We start from the raw sequence: 13,639 nt of genomic DNA, 5'->3' as shown, positions 1-13,639 counted from the left end.
TTCTACTTCTGACACTTACCACGTGATGCTTGTGGGCAGGGTAAGTCACTCATCTGGGCCTCAACTTCCGTATCTATAGAATGGGGATGATCATAGTAGCTGTTTTGTAAGACTGTTGGAAGATTATATGGGATAGTAGAGGAGAGGTGCTGAGAGCAGCTCCTGGCATGTGGTGAGGCCTTGTGAGAGGTAAGCCGTTATTAAGTGCCTGTTGTATGCTAGGCATCATGGATGCAGGATGAAGGCGAACCAGTTACAGTCCCTGCCCTCTGGGGCGGCAGCATGGGAAGTGGGACATGGGGTGGGGGAATGCCATCAGAACTGTGTGAAGAACTGTCCAGGCCTGTGAGAACCCACAGGGGCCTGTCCTCACCTCCACCTGGACTGATGGGGAAGAGCTTTTGGAGGGAGGGTAGAGGTGGCCAGACTGCAGAGTCTGGGACAACAGGCTTTGCCCCATGGATGATGCCAACATCTTCACCAACATCTGGGTCAAATGGCATGGCAGCATGGGTGTTGGGGTGGGCCCGGGGCTTGCTTTTGAAACTCCATCAACAGGTTTCATGTGGGGGGCTCTGAACCCCTGGGGGCTGAGGACTCTCAAAGACATCATCCATGGCCTCATTTCACTACCTGCTGCAAACCCTATGTGGTTCGGGGGAGGGCATGGTCCCCTGAGATGGTTCCAATCCTGCAGGTCCATGAAACCCCTAAACCAAACCTTCACTTTCCATCCAGAACATGTGCTCTCTCTACTACTGAGTCAGGACAGGGGGGCCAAGGGTTCTCTCTATCCTAGCAGTCAGTGGGGGCTGGGACCAGCCTCCCCCACATGTAAGCTAGTAGGATGCAGAAGGTCAAGGAAACCTGCTGGCCCCTTCTAGGCAGGTAGGCTGATGCCAGGGTAGGGGGTGGCATTCCAGGCACCTCCAAGAAGGGGAAGAAAGCCAAAGTACCCCATCACTGACCATCCCCCCACACACATCTTTCCTCATTAACACCATCAAAGTTTCCTTGGCACTTCTGGTGTCCCATGGTGGCTGGTGCTTCTGGGGACTGTTATTCCAGGGCTGAGGTGGATCTTATCATCTCTTATGTATAGCCAAGTGTGCATCTCAGACACTTGCTGCAGCCCCAGAACTTTCATGAAGGCGCCCATCTGAACAACAGGCTCATCTGGCTGGCCTGGGGTTTCACTTGGGCAGGAGGAGCATCAACAGGAAGTGAAGAGTAAGACATTGCAGAATTGGGACTCCAGGCCAGATCTTGGTTATGTTACTCACCTCTGCCCTGTCCATCCCCTTGCATATTAGCTGCTCTGCAACCTTTAGTGGCTCCCTATTGCCCCAAGGCCACATTTCCCAAAGTCACTTCCAGAGACTAGTTGTCCCATGAGGCCAGGGTTCTATAGCCAGCTGAGTTTGGGAAAAAGTTTGTCTCTCTGTGCCCATCTCTCCCCACCTCCATTCCTAACCTTTCCTTGGAGAATCAGAAAGCAAGTAAGGAGATAAAAGGCTTGGAGAAACATCTCAAATGGGATGCAGTGATTCTCTGCATTTTGATTTTTCTTGTCCCCTGTGGACATCCTGTGGAACCAGCATTTGCTGGAACGCAGCGTGGGAAATGAAGAGTTCAGTGCAGATATCTGGCCCTGAGTCCCGGGCCTCCCGTCCTTCTGCTTCCACTGTCCAGCCCATCAAATCACTGAGTGCCCCACAGCTCTGCTCCTTCCAGCCTCAGTACTTTTGCTTCTGTGGAGCCTTTTACTTAGGATGCCTGCCTTTCAAGAATCTTTAAAAAAAAAGCAAAACCCAAAACTAAAAAATGGAAGTTCTCCTCTTCCAAAAAGTCATCGTGGGGACTTCCTTGATTGTCCAGTGACCACAACGCCACACTCCCAGTGCAGTATGGGGCCAGGATGCATGGAGTCGTACACACTCCCCCTCAGCTCCTTGGAGACCAGAGGTAGGAACCGGATCTTGTTTTTAGATGTGACAGCTGTGAGGAATACGGCCAGGGCCAGAGCGGGGCTAGACTGTGGGCCGTGGGTGTGTTTGAGGTCCAGGAGGAGGATGACTGCAGTGTCACATGGTCTCTTGGTCTGGACCTCATGTGAACCTTCAGGGTAGAGGGAAGGGTTTAGGGCCCCCAGGATTATTGCTTTTTCGTCACTAAGTTGTGTCTGACTCTTTGCGACCCTATGGACTGCAGCACACCAGGCTCCCCTGTCCTTCACTATCTCCTGGAGTTTGCTCAAACTCATGTCCATTGAGTCAGTGATGCTATCTAACCATCTCATCCTCTGCCGTCCCTTTCTCCTTTTGCCTTCAATATTTCCCATTATCAGGGTCTTTCTCAATGAGGAGTCGGCTCTTCACCCCCAGGACTAGTAGACTTACAAAGCTCAACCTTTTGGCAGAATATCCTAGTGGTTACTTATGAGCAGGGCTATGGTCAGAACATCTGTAACCTAATCCCTGGAACCTTACATGGCAAGACACCCGCGTTCAACCCCTGGGTCAGGAAAATCCCCTGAAGGAGGGGATGGCAACCCACTCCAGTATTTTTGCCTGGAGAATTCCATGGACAGAGGAGCCTGGCAGGTACAGTCCTTGGGGTCACAAAGAGTCAGACACGACTGAGAGATTAACAGATGGCAAAGAGAACTTTGGAGATGTGATTAAGGGTATAGACCTTGAGATGGGGATTTTCCAGGTGGGCCCAGTGTCCTCACATGAATCCTTAAAAGCAGAGGAACTTTCCTGGCTGCATTAGAGAGAGATGACACAGAAGAAGAGGTGTATGTTACAGGAGAAGGACTTGACCTAGCATTGTGCACTTTGCAGATATAGGAAGAGGGCCATAAGCCAAGGAATGCAGCAGCCTTTAGAGGCTGAGAACGACCTTAGTTGAAAGTGTGCAAAGAGACAAGTCCTCAGTCTTTAAAAATTTTTTTTAATTTATTTGGCTGAGTTAGGTCTTAATTTTAGCATTCTGCATCTTTGTTGCGTCATGCAGGACCTTTAGCTGTGGCGCACAGGCTCTCTAGTTGTGGCACATGGGCGTAATAGCTCAACAGCATATGGGATCTTAGTTTCCCAACCAGGGATCAAACCCACTTCCCCTGCATTGCAAGGCAGATTCTCAACCACTGAACCACCAGAGGAATCTTGGGCCCTCAGTCTTAACTATTAACATAAGGAAATGGATTCTCCCCTAGAGCCTCTAGCAAGGACACAAACTTGCCACATCTTGTTCTAGCCTGCCGAGACCTGGCCTGGATGTGGGTGATCAGGGACGGGGTCCTCTGGGAAGAGGCATGCAGGCGTGAAATCTGAAGGAAGAGTTGAAGTGTGCTGGACCGGGGGGTGGGGCGCCCAGGGGAACAACATGTACAAGGCTGCTGGAAAGATGGAGGGAGGAAGGGCGTGCACGGCCAGATGGCCAGGGCTGGTCCAGCAGCGTCTCTTGGGCCCCTGTCAGGACTTTGAGCTTTATCCACAGTTTAGTTGGAAGCTATCTACTCATCTTCAACAGGGTATAAGGGAGAAGACCAGATCTGTGTTTTGAAAACATCGCTCCGGCCTCTGCACTATGAGTGGGGGATGAGGGATGGGGTTGATGTAGGGAGACCCTGGTCTGCCATTCACAAGTCCAGATGGGGAGGAGGTGAGGAAGAGCTGGGGGACTAAGGGTAGAGCTGGAGGTTAAACAAACAGGACTCGGGATGCAGAACCTGGTGGATAAGAGCCTGTGCCAGATGGCCAAATTCTGGCTCTAATACTGCTAAGCTGTGTGACTTGAGGCAAGGTTCTTAACCACTCTGTGCCTCAGTTTCCCCATCTGTAAAATGGGATAGATGGTAGGTCTAGGTGAGGCCTCGGATTCTGCATTTCAAGCAAATTCCCAAATGGTGCCAATGCTGCTGGGGTCAGGCACCTCACTTTGAGTAACAGCGGTGGCGAGCCCCGGGGCGGGGGTGGGGTACACCTCCCAGCTCTGCCCTGCTCCGGCCCTGTGGGTATTTTGCATCTGATCTGATTCCTCCACCTCCCACCCCTCCTGCCTGCCACCCAGCTGTGGACTCTCGGATCCTACAGGTGTGGCCTGCCTCTTGTTTCTGCAGCTGTGACCAGGTGGGGCTTTCTGAAAGTGAATTTTACCAGGTTTTGTAGGGAAACCAAACCAACCTGAAAATAGATCTAGAAATGGGAAGGTTTCAAGCCACTCTTATCTGTATCTTGATGCCACTGAACCTGAGCCACACGACTCTGGTTACACAGCTCATCACTCTGTGGACATCTTGCCCTGCCTCAAACCTGCTGGGGAACCCCACCCAAAAGCCCCCCTCCCAGGCCTTGGGCTTCCCCCTCCCACTCTCCCCTTTCTGACTCCCTCTTCCCTCCCAGAGCACGGCCTGGCTGTCACTCCCCCCTTCTCTGGGGGGCAGCAGGAGCCGATGGGCCATCCAGGGTCTGGGCTTGTGGCCAGCAGAAGCTGGCAGGCCCTCAGAATTCAGAGACTGCCATAGATGACCAGGCTGCTGTGTTCTGTGCTCTACGCCAGGAGCTGGTATGGGTGGAGGGCCCAAGTGAGTGGGTGATGGAAGACGACACGGTGGGGCATTGTGGCAATGGGGAGATGGCAGAGGAGGGTAATGAATGGGGCCAGAGGGTGAGGACTGAGTCTAGGGCATGAGACAGGGCCAACTTTGGGGGGGGCTCAAGGACAGCTCTGCAAAGGCAAAGCTCGGGGCTTCGATTCCACCCCTTTCTAGTTTCTGGGCTAGGAACACCCTGGGAAGATGGGGCTGCCTCTTGCACAGGAGTGCCAGCCCTGGAGGGTGTCCTGTCGCCCGTCAGCCCTCCAGCACAAGGTGGGTTTCTGGGGTAGCCCTGGAGTTGCCAAATCAGCTGACTAGACTCAGAGCCTGGGCAGGCTCTTCACGTCTCACAGATGGATTTCTGTGATAATAGGGTCTCACAGGGCCCTTGGGTTGTCAGTGCTGTTGTTTCTTCTGCAATAGCATGTATACCTTGCACTGACCCATTTTCTCGGTGCTTGTAAAGCCATGACATCATAGGCACAAAAAGTCCCCAGTATCTTTTCCAGAGAAGGCCAGCCACAGGGGCCTGGGGACGTTTAGGGTGAAGGCTAGGGGATACGGTTGAGCTATGCCGCAGCCTGGACTCCACCTGTCTTTGGGAAGGGCTGGAAGGAGTGGGGGTCACCCCTCCATGGGGTTGAGGGGATCAGCGCCTTCCCGCATAAGCCCCACATGGGGAACAGAGGCCCCCAAGTCCTCTGCTGTCTTCAAGGGACTCTGATCGGCTCCAGCTGGAAATCCTGGCTGAAAGCCCACCACCACTGGGGATGGCGAGAAGATAGCACCCCCTGGTGGCAAACTGTGGATTTACACAGATTTCCTTGTTGAAAGAGGGCCCTCCTAGATGGCTCAGTGGTAAAGGATCTGCCTGCTGATGCAGAAGATCTGGGTTCGATCCCTGGGTTGGAAGGATCCCCTGTGGCAACCCACTTCAGTACTCTTGCCTGAAAAATCCTGTGGAGAGAGGAGCCTGGAGGGCTACAGCCCATGGGGTCACAAAGAGCCAGACTCAACTGAGTGACTGAGTACCCATGCATGCACGTTCCTTCCTGAGCACTTAGAACCCTGCAGGTGCTATTATTTACACTTGCTGTTTTGTACAATTGCTTTAGTTTTGTCTCTCTTTATGTATACATGTATTATGATGATGATGGTCATCATTTTTTTCTGTTTGCTAGTTAATTGCAGACATTCTGATCCTTCACGCTTAAATATTTCAGCATGTTTCTTCTACAACAAAGACATCTCTTAGAAACAGATTTTCAGGAATTCAACATCGATGGAACAAATCAGATAAAAAGCCCATATTCAAATTCCACCAGTTATCTCAATCTTCTTTACAGCAATATCCCCCTTCCCAGCCTGATTCAGGATCCAATTCAGACATTACATTCAGTTCTCTTGTCTCTTTAATGTTCTTTTTTTTTCTTCTGAAACATTCCACAGTTCTTCCTCATCTTTCATACACTGGCATTTTAAAGAGTTAAGGCCAGCAGGTTTGTAGAATATCCCTCAGTTTGGGGGAGCTGAGCTGTCTGATGTTTGTCTGGGTTTGTCTCATGATGTGATTCAGACTGTGGACTTTTGGTAGAAAGACCACAGATGTGATGTGATGTTCTTCTCAGCACATTGGACCTTTTTTTTTTGTTGTTGTTTTTAAGATTTACTGCTGTTTAAAAAAAAGTTAATTAATTTTTGGCCGTGTTGTGTCTTAATTGCAGCCCACAGGCTTCTCTTTAGTTGCGGCACAGCCTTAGTTACCCCAGGGCATGTGGGATCTTAGTTCCCTGACCAGGGATCAAACCTGAGTCCCCTGTATCACAAGGCGGATTCCTAAGCACTGGACCACCAGGGAAGTTCCTGGACCTTTTTTGTTTTCAAAATGGGCAGCCTGAGGCCCATAGAGGGGGAGAGACCTGGGGACACAGTGAAGCTCAAAATCTTCTGTCTGTGATTAGTTGCTGTGTGACTTTGGGCAAGTAACTGCACGTCTCTGAGCTGAAGTTTCCTCATCTGTAATGTGGGGTAGTGATATGGCCCCGAAGGGCTGTGCGTGCGTAGTCCCTCAGTCATGTCTGACTCTTGCGACCCCACAGACCGCAACCCACCAAGCTCCTCTGTCCGTGGGACTTCCCAGGCAAGAATAACTGGAGTGGGTTGCCATGCCCTCCTCTAGGGGATCTTCCCAACCCGGGGACCGACTCATGTCTCTTATACCTGTTGCACTGGCAGGCGGGTTCTTTACCACTAGGGCCAACATTCACATGTGCGTGCTAATGCTAAGTCGCTCCAGTCGTGTTCAGCTTTTTGCAACCCTATGGACTGCAGCCTGCCAGGCTCCTCTGTCCATGGGATTCTCCAGGCAAGAATACTGGAGTGGGTTGTCATGCTCTCCTCCAGGGGATCTTCCCAACCCAGGGATCGAACCCAGATCTCCTGCACTGCAGGTGGATTCTTTACCATTTGATTCACCAGGGAAGCCCCCTAAAGTGCTGGGGGTGGCCTAAAGGAGGTGATGTGTGACTCATGGTTGGGGAGGAGTGACTGGTAATACCATGGATTCCCTCTCCTCTGTACCTCTCCCTCTCCACTGACCCAGGGTGAGATGGCGGGAGATGAAGGATAAGCATTTGTGCTCCCCTCCGCCATGCCCCTGGGCCCTGGGGAGAGTGAGCAGGGCCACGTCCCCCTGAGTCCATAGCTATCAGTGAGAGGAGCAGGCAGGCCGGGAGGGGAAAACCCAGACCAGGGCCCCAGAATTTCCCTCACGCTCAGCAGACCTGGCAGGGCTGAATCCTCAGCTCCCCACTGCCCGCAGCTCCCCACAGCCATGGGCTTCCAAGCTCACACGGTGAGATGCTGCGGGTCTGAGAGAAGCTTGGGCTGTCCTGGCAGGTCTCGGCCCCTAGAGAGTCTCCCTGGTGCCCCCAGTTTACTTGAGAAGAATGAGATTCTGCTGGAGCAGAAGGCTGGGCACAGGTAGGCACACAGAATGCCCCCAAGGCCCTGGGCTTTGGGTAACATGAGACAGACAAGTGCTGTGTGACTGGTGTTTGCAAATGTAGGTTATGTTTATTATTTCAAATTTATGTGGTGACACTTCAGATGTGCAAATAAAGAAGAGGAGAATGTAACTGGCATTCCCTGTGTCCGCCTTCCAGCCACACTGCCTCCTTGCTGCTCTGTGCCCATAGCAGAGTGTTCGCGTATTATTTCTTTGTACCCTTGGGTGGAGAGAAGAGTAGGGAATCCCCTTGGGCCAGCCAGGCCTCTCCCGGCAGGTCAATGGTTTCTGCTTTCTTCCCCCAAACCAAGAAAGCCCCCGCTTAATCCATCCCATGAGTGGCCACCTCCTGTCTGCCAGCCTCCATCTGCTCGGATGCTGAAGATAAAGAGGTGGGACACAGCTCCCTCCTTCCCTGTCTCCCCCACCTCCCTGCCACGCTCCCTTCCTGGAGCTCTTCATTATGGGTCTTCCCAGAAACCTGATTCATGCTCCCCTCTCATTCACCAAGAAGGATGATGTTCATTCCCCCAAACTTTCATGAACACTGCCTAACGAAGGGGCTTAGCTTTCAAGGAGCCCTGGAAACATGTGGAAGAGCATTGTGAAAAATGCCTATTCCTAAGAATTCCTTGGTGGTCCTGTGGTTAGGACTCAGGGCTTTCATTGCTGTTAGCCAGGGTTTGATTCATGGTTGGGGAACTAAGATCCTGCAAGCCGTGTGGTATGGCCAAAAAAAAAGAAAGAAAAAAGCGTATTCCTGAAAAAAGTAAATCTTGGTCCCTACTTCACACCATGCAGCAAAATGAAACCCAAATAGAAAAGGTTAATACCATCCAGACGACAATGTAAAAGAATATCTAAATGGGGACTTCCCTGGTGGTCCAGTAGTTAAAATCTCTGAGCTTCCAATGCAATGGGCCCAGGTTCGATCCCTGGTTGGGGAACTAGATTCCCATGGAGCAACTAAAGATCTCACATGCTACAGAAAAGACTGAAGACTCTACATGCTGCAGCTAAGACCCAACACAGCCAACAAACAAATACTAAGAAAATACCTACTCTAACCCTTTATTTTAAAAAAAGAATATTTAAATACATTGGGCAGGCAAATACTTCTTACATAGGACATTAACAATAAAAGAAAAGATTGATAAATTGTACTTCATTGAAACTGAGGATTCTATTCATCACAAGACTCCTTTAAGAAAGTGGAAAGGCAAAACAGAAGATAGGAGAAGATATTTGCAGTAAATATATTCAACAAGGACTTGTATCCAGAATATATAAAGAACTCCTACACATCAGGAAGAAAAGTCAGATAATCTAATTCAAATGGCTAATAAACATGTGGAAAAGTACCTAACATCACCACTCATCAGAGAAATGCAAATAAAAGATCAATGAAACACCACTGTAAGCTCACCCAAATGGCTAAAAATTTACAAACTGACAATACCAAGTGTTGACAGGGATGTGGAGCAATTGGAACACTCACACACTGCCATGAAATGTCAGTTAGTACAATTTAGAAAACTGTATGGAGAATCAATCAACACTGAGCATACACATACTTTATGACCCAGCAATTCCATACCTAGGTATGTCTTCAGCAGTAATGTGTACACAGGGCTTCCCCTGTGGCTCAGGGGTAAAGAATCTGCCTGCAATGTAGGAGATGTGGGTTTGATCCCTGAGTCAGGAAGATAACCTGGAGAGGAAAATGGCAACCCACTCCAGTATTCTTGCCTGAGAAATCCCACCAACAGAAGAGCCTGGCGGGCTCTAAGCCATACGATTGCAAAAGTTAGAAACTTTTGCACAGTACTTAGAAACTAAAAAACAGCAACGCAGCATTGTGTACATATGTGCACCCAAAATATAGGTATAAGAAAGTTCCTAGCAGGGTTATTCATAATGATCAAAAAGTGGAAACAACCCAAAGGTCCCTCAAGAGTAGAATAGACAAATTGTGCATATCCATAGGACGCAATAGTGCAAGGCAGTGAACTTGAATGAATGGTTACTGTTTGCAATAATGTGGGTGATTCCCACATTAGAATTTTGAGTTAAAGAAGCCAGTTGTCAGGGTGTGTGTGTTTCTATCCAGGTAAAGTATAAAAGCAGACATAATGTGTCTCTGGGTGTAGAAGTCAAGGTAGCAGGGGGCTTTCCGTGGTGGGAAGGGGCAGGAAGGGATTCTGGGTACTAGTGTCTTGTTTCTGGATCTGGGAGCTGGTGGCAGAATGTGTTTATGCTGTAAAAATTCATATGTACTTGAGATCTGTGTGATTTTCTACATGAGAGTTAGACTTCAACAAGCAAGTTTACCAAAGATGATTTTTTGAAAGGATATATGTTTTTATTTCCCTGGAGGAGAGCATGGTAACCCACTCTAGTATTGTTGCCTGGAGAATCCCATGGACAGAGGACTGGCAGGTTACAGTCCATAGGGTCTCACAGAGTCAGACATGATTGGAGCAACTTAGCATGCATGCATGCACATGTTTCGGTTTTTTTTTTTTTTAATTTATTTTTTAAATGTTTATTTTAAAATTTATTTTTGGCTGTGCTGGGTCTTTGTTGCTACTCGGGCTTTCCTCTAGTTGTGGTGAGTAGGGGGCTACTCTCTAGTTGCAGTGTGTGGGTTCTCATTGCAGTGGCTTCTTTTGTTGCGGAGAACGGACTCAGGGGCACATGGGTTTCAATAGTTGCGGCATGTGGACTCAGTAATTGCGGCTCCCGGGCTCTAGAGCACAGGCTCAATAGTCATGGCACATGGACTTGGTTGCTCTGAGGTATGTGGGATCTTCCCAGATCAGGGATTGAACCCACGTCTGCTGCGTTGGCAGGCAGGATTCTTTACCAGTGAGCCGCCAGAAAAGCTCTTACCGGAGATTCTTATTGCTGGGCCCATGCTGGAGGCCAGGTAGGAGGCAAGTGAATTATTCTCCGGGAGAAGGGATGGGAACTGAGACCTGGTGGACGAGGTGGGGGATACTGGTCCAAAGAGGCTGAGAGAACTTGCTGATGGGTTGGGTGTGAGCATTGGAGTAGAGGGTCATGGGAGAATTCAAGGTTTGGGGTCTGAGTTATGGAAGGTTGGGGTGGCCTCCATCATTCCAGGGAAGACCAAAAGTTTCGAGGAATTTCTGTCCTGACTATTATAACATGAGGTTCCATCTCAGGCCTGGTCTTGACAGAAACTGGACACCAGGCCTCCTGGGACCTGAGGGGCAGGAGGGAGGGTGGGGGTCTGGGACCTTCCTGGACTTACCAGTGTGTTTCATGCTCCAGAGGCGAGCCCCTGAGAATGACTGTCTTGGAGACCTCAGCCGCTACTATGACAAGGCTGCCGGGAAGTGCTGTCACCGCTGCCGTGAGGGTGAGTGGGGGTTGCTGGGGTGGGGACGAGGGGAGTTTTGTCCTCAAGTTACAACAGTCTGGGGAGACTGGTAAGTGGGAACCACCAGAGTCAACATCGTCATTGTCATTGATTGTAGGTTTCTGAAGGCCATCCCTTTGTGAGCTTTTGTTTTTAATGATTGTGTGCATGCTAAGTTGCTTCAGTGTTGTCCGACTCGGGGACCCGATGGACTATCGCTCACCAGTTTCCTCTGTCCATGGGATTCTCCAGGCAAGAATACTGGAGTGGTTTGCCATGCCCTCCTCTAGGCGGTCTCTTAATTGCTAGTTCTGGCTTCCCTGGTGTCTCAGTGGTAAAGAATCCACCTGCTAATGCAGGAGATGTGGGCTGTATCCCTGGGTCAAGAAGATTCCCTGGAGAAGGAAATGGCTACCCACTCCAGTATTCTTGCCTGGGAAATCCCATGGACAGAGGAGCCTGGCAGCTTACAGTCCAGGGGGTAGCAAAGAGTCAGACACAACTGCGCGACTAAACAACAACAATTAAACACTCACTGTACATATACTGGTCTGGGGCCTCACGTGTGTTGCATCATCTTGTCAGATCCTCATGATTATCCTTTATTGTTGCCATTTTGGCAAATGAGGCTGGGGATGCTGCAAGGTTAAGCAAGTTGCCCAAGGTCACAGAGATAGAAAATGAGGGAGCTGACTGCAGCCAGATCCCAGGGTTCCGTGAACCCCAGAGCCTGGGCCATCAACACCCCCTGACCACCCCTCATTTCCAGCCCTTTGCAGGCCTCATCTATCCTGCTCTGGGAGCACGTTTGTCCAGGGCTGCCAGGACCACAGTTCTCTCAGGGACAAATTTCCCTGCCCAGAGCTCAGTGGGCTTGCCTCCACCCACCACCCTGGCCCCGGCACAGTGATGGGCATCAAAGGTAGATGACAGGCACCATCAGGAAATCCTTCCGGAACAGAGATGAACCTGTTTGCCCCACTCTGCAGATGAGTCTAAAGGTCACAAGGTCATAAGGCATCCCCATCCTCTGTGGTTATCACAAGTCCCAAAGCACATCCAGTGGCCTTAGCTGGGTGGAGTCATGAGATGAAGTTCAGCTGTGGTCTCTGACCTCGGGAACAGGGACTCATGGGGGAGGAAAGATATTCATTATTATGTCAGCAGAGGGCAGAGGGGCCTACAGTCTGAGGACAGCAGGCTTACACTCCGCCCACAGCAGGACAGGAGGTGGGCAGGGGTCTTCAGGACAGGTAGAGGGGCCAGCATTGCTGTCTGGAGGATGGTGACAGGCCACAGTGCCCAAGATCACCAAGGCTGTGTGCCCTGAGCTGGCAGTAACCCTGCTCAGTCTGTTCCCTGCAGGCTCCTTGCTGCACCAAGAGGGCAGACTCAGCCTGCACCCAGGCCACCCAAGGACCGAGAGAAATGTTTTGGGAAAGAATTTGATATTTTTTATTTATAAAAAATGATTGTAAGAAGTCATTGTAGCAGAAAAAGTAGAACTCTATTGGACTTTCTTGCCTTTATTTTATGGTTCAGTGTTGTTTTTGAACATACCTAACAAGTGGGGCCCCTTGCTTTTTAGTGCTTGGGACTTTACCCACATAGCCACGTATGAGGGGCCACATATGGCCTGCCACCCACACAGCCACCCACCCATGTACATGCTGTCCTTTCACCCACTGACTAACCTGTCCATCCCTTCCTCTTCTGTCTCCTTCCTCCTATCCTCCCCCTTCCTATTTTTGCTGCCATCCATCCCACATACATCTACCCATCTGTCTCAGTCTGCTCAGGCTGCCGTAAGAAAATACTGCAGACTGGGGACTTAACAACAGACTTATTTTCTCATAGTTCTGGAGGTTCTTGAGTCCAAGATCAAGGTTCCAGCAGGGTTTGGTTTTGTTTCTGGTGAGAAATCTCTTCTTGGCTTGCAGACAGATACTATATCATGGCAGAGAGAGAGAGAGAGCGAGAGAGAGAGGGAGATCTCTTCCCCTTTTTACAAGACCACCAATCATATCTGATCAGGGCCCCACCCTTCTGACCTCATTTAACCTTCATTACCTCCTAAAACCCCTATCTCTAAATATTGGGTTGGCCAAAAAGTTCATTTGGGTTTTTTCATAACATCATCAGAAAAACCCAAATGACCTTTTTGGCCAACCCCACTACATTGGGGGGTTAGAGATTCAAGGTATGGATTGGGGGAGTACATAGTTCAGGCCATAGCACTGGACCCCTCCCATCCATCCCTGACCTATCTCCCCACCTTCTCCCATCCCCCTTTTATCCACTCTTCCACCCACATCCATTCAACAGTTGTTTATTGCTCGTTCTTATACTGATGTCACTTATCACCTTTCCAGCTTTTTCTCTCTCAGCCTTTCTACAGGGACTGCTCTGCTTGGTGTCCTCTGAACCTACTGTATGCTTTCGGGTTCTGGGCCATTGTACATGCCTGTCTGCACCCAGGATGCCCTCCCCCACCATCTCTTATCTGGCTGCCCTCCTGGCACCCTTCCCTCCACAAAGCCTTCCCTCACCAGCCCAGGTTTATGTGGCTGGTTGTATACCACATCTCCCCAGGGGAGCAGAGGTCAACGTTCCTGGGTGGTGTGGCCCACGGGGCTCTGATTTT

General features: G+C 50.1%; 1 protein-coding gene across 4 annotated transcripts in view; it reads left to right on the top strand.

Moving 5' to 3' along the window:
- The window catches only part of TNFRSF8 (TNF receptor superfamily member 8), a 78,747-nt gene that overhangs the window by 7,335 nt on the left and 57,773 nt on the right, over nt 1-13,639 (top strand). For all 4 annotated transcript variants that reach the window (XR_006344974.1, XM_043924036.1, XM_043924035.1 and 1 more), the window contains exon 2: nt 10,908-10,995. Coding sequence is in view for 2 of the 4 variants with exons in the window: in XM_043924036.1 (XP_043779971.1) it covers nt 10,908-10,995 (88 nt within the window). In the remaining 2 variants the exon portion in view is untranslated. The remainder of the gene's footprint in view (nt 1-10,907; nt 10,996-13,639) is intronic.

Source organism: Cervus elaphus, chromosome 14 (genome assembly GCF_910594005.1).
Source record: "Cervus elaphus chromosome 14, mCerEla1.1, whole genome shotgun sequence".
Classification (NCBI taxonomy): Eukaryota; Metazoa; Chordata; class Mammalia; order Artiodactyla; family Cervidae; genus Cervus; species Cervus elaphus.
This window is presented reverse-complemented; position numbering and strand designations above follow the sequence as displayed.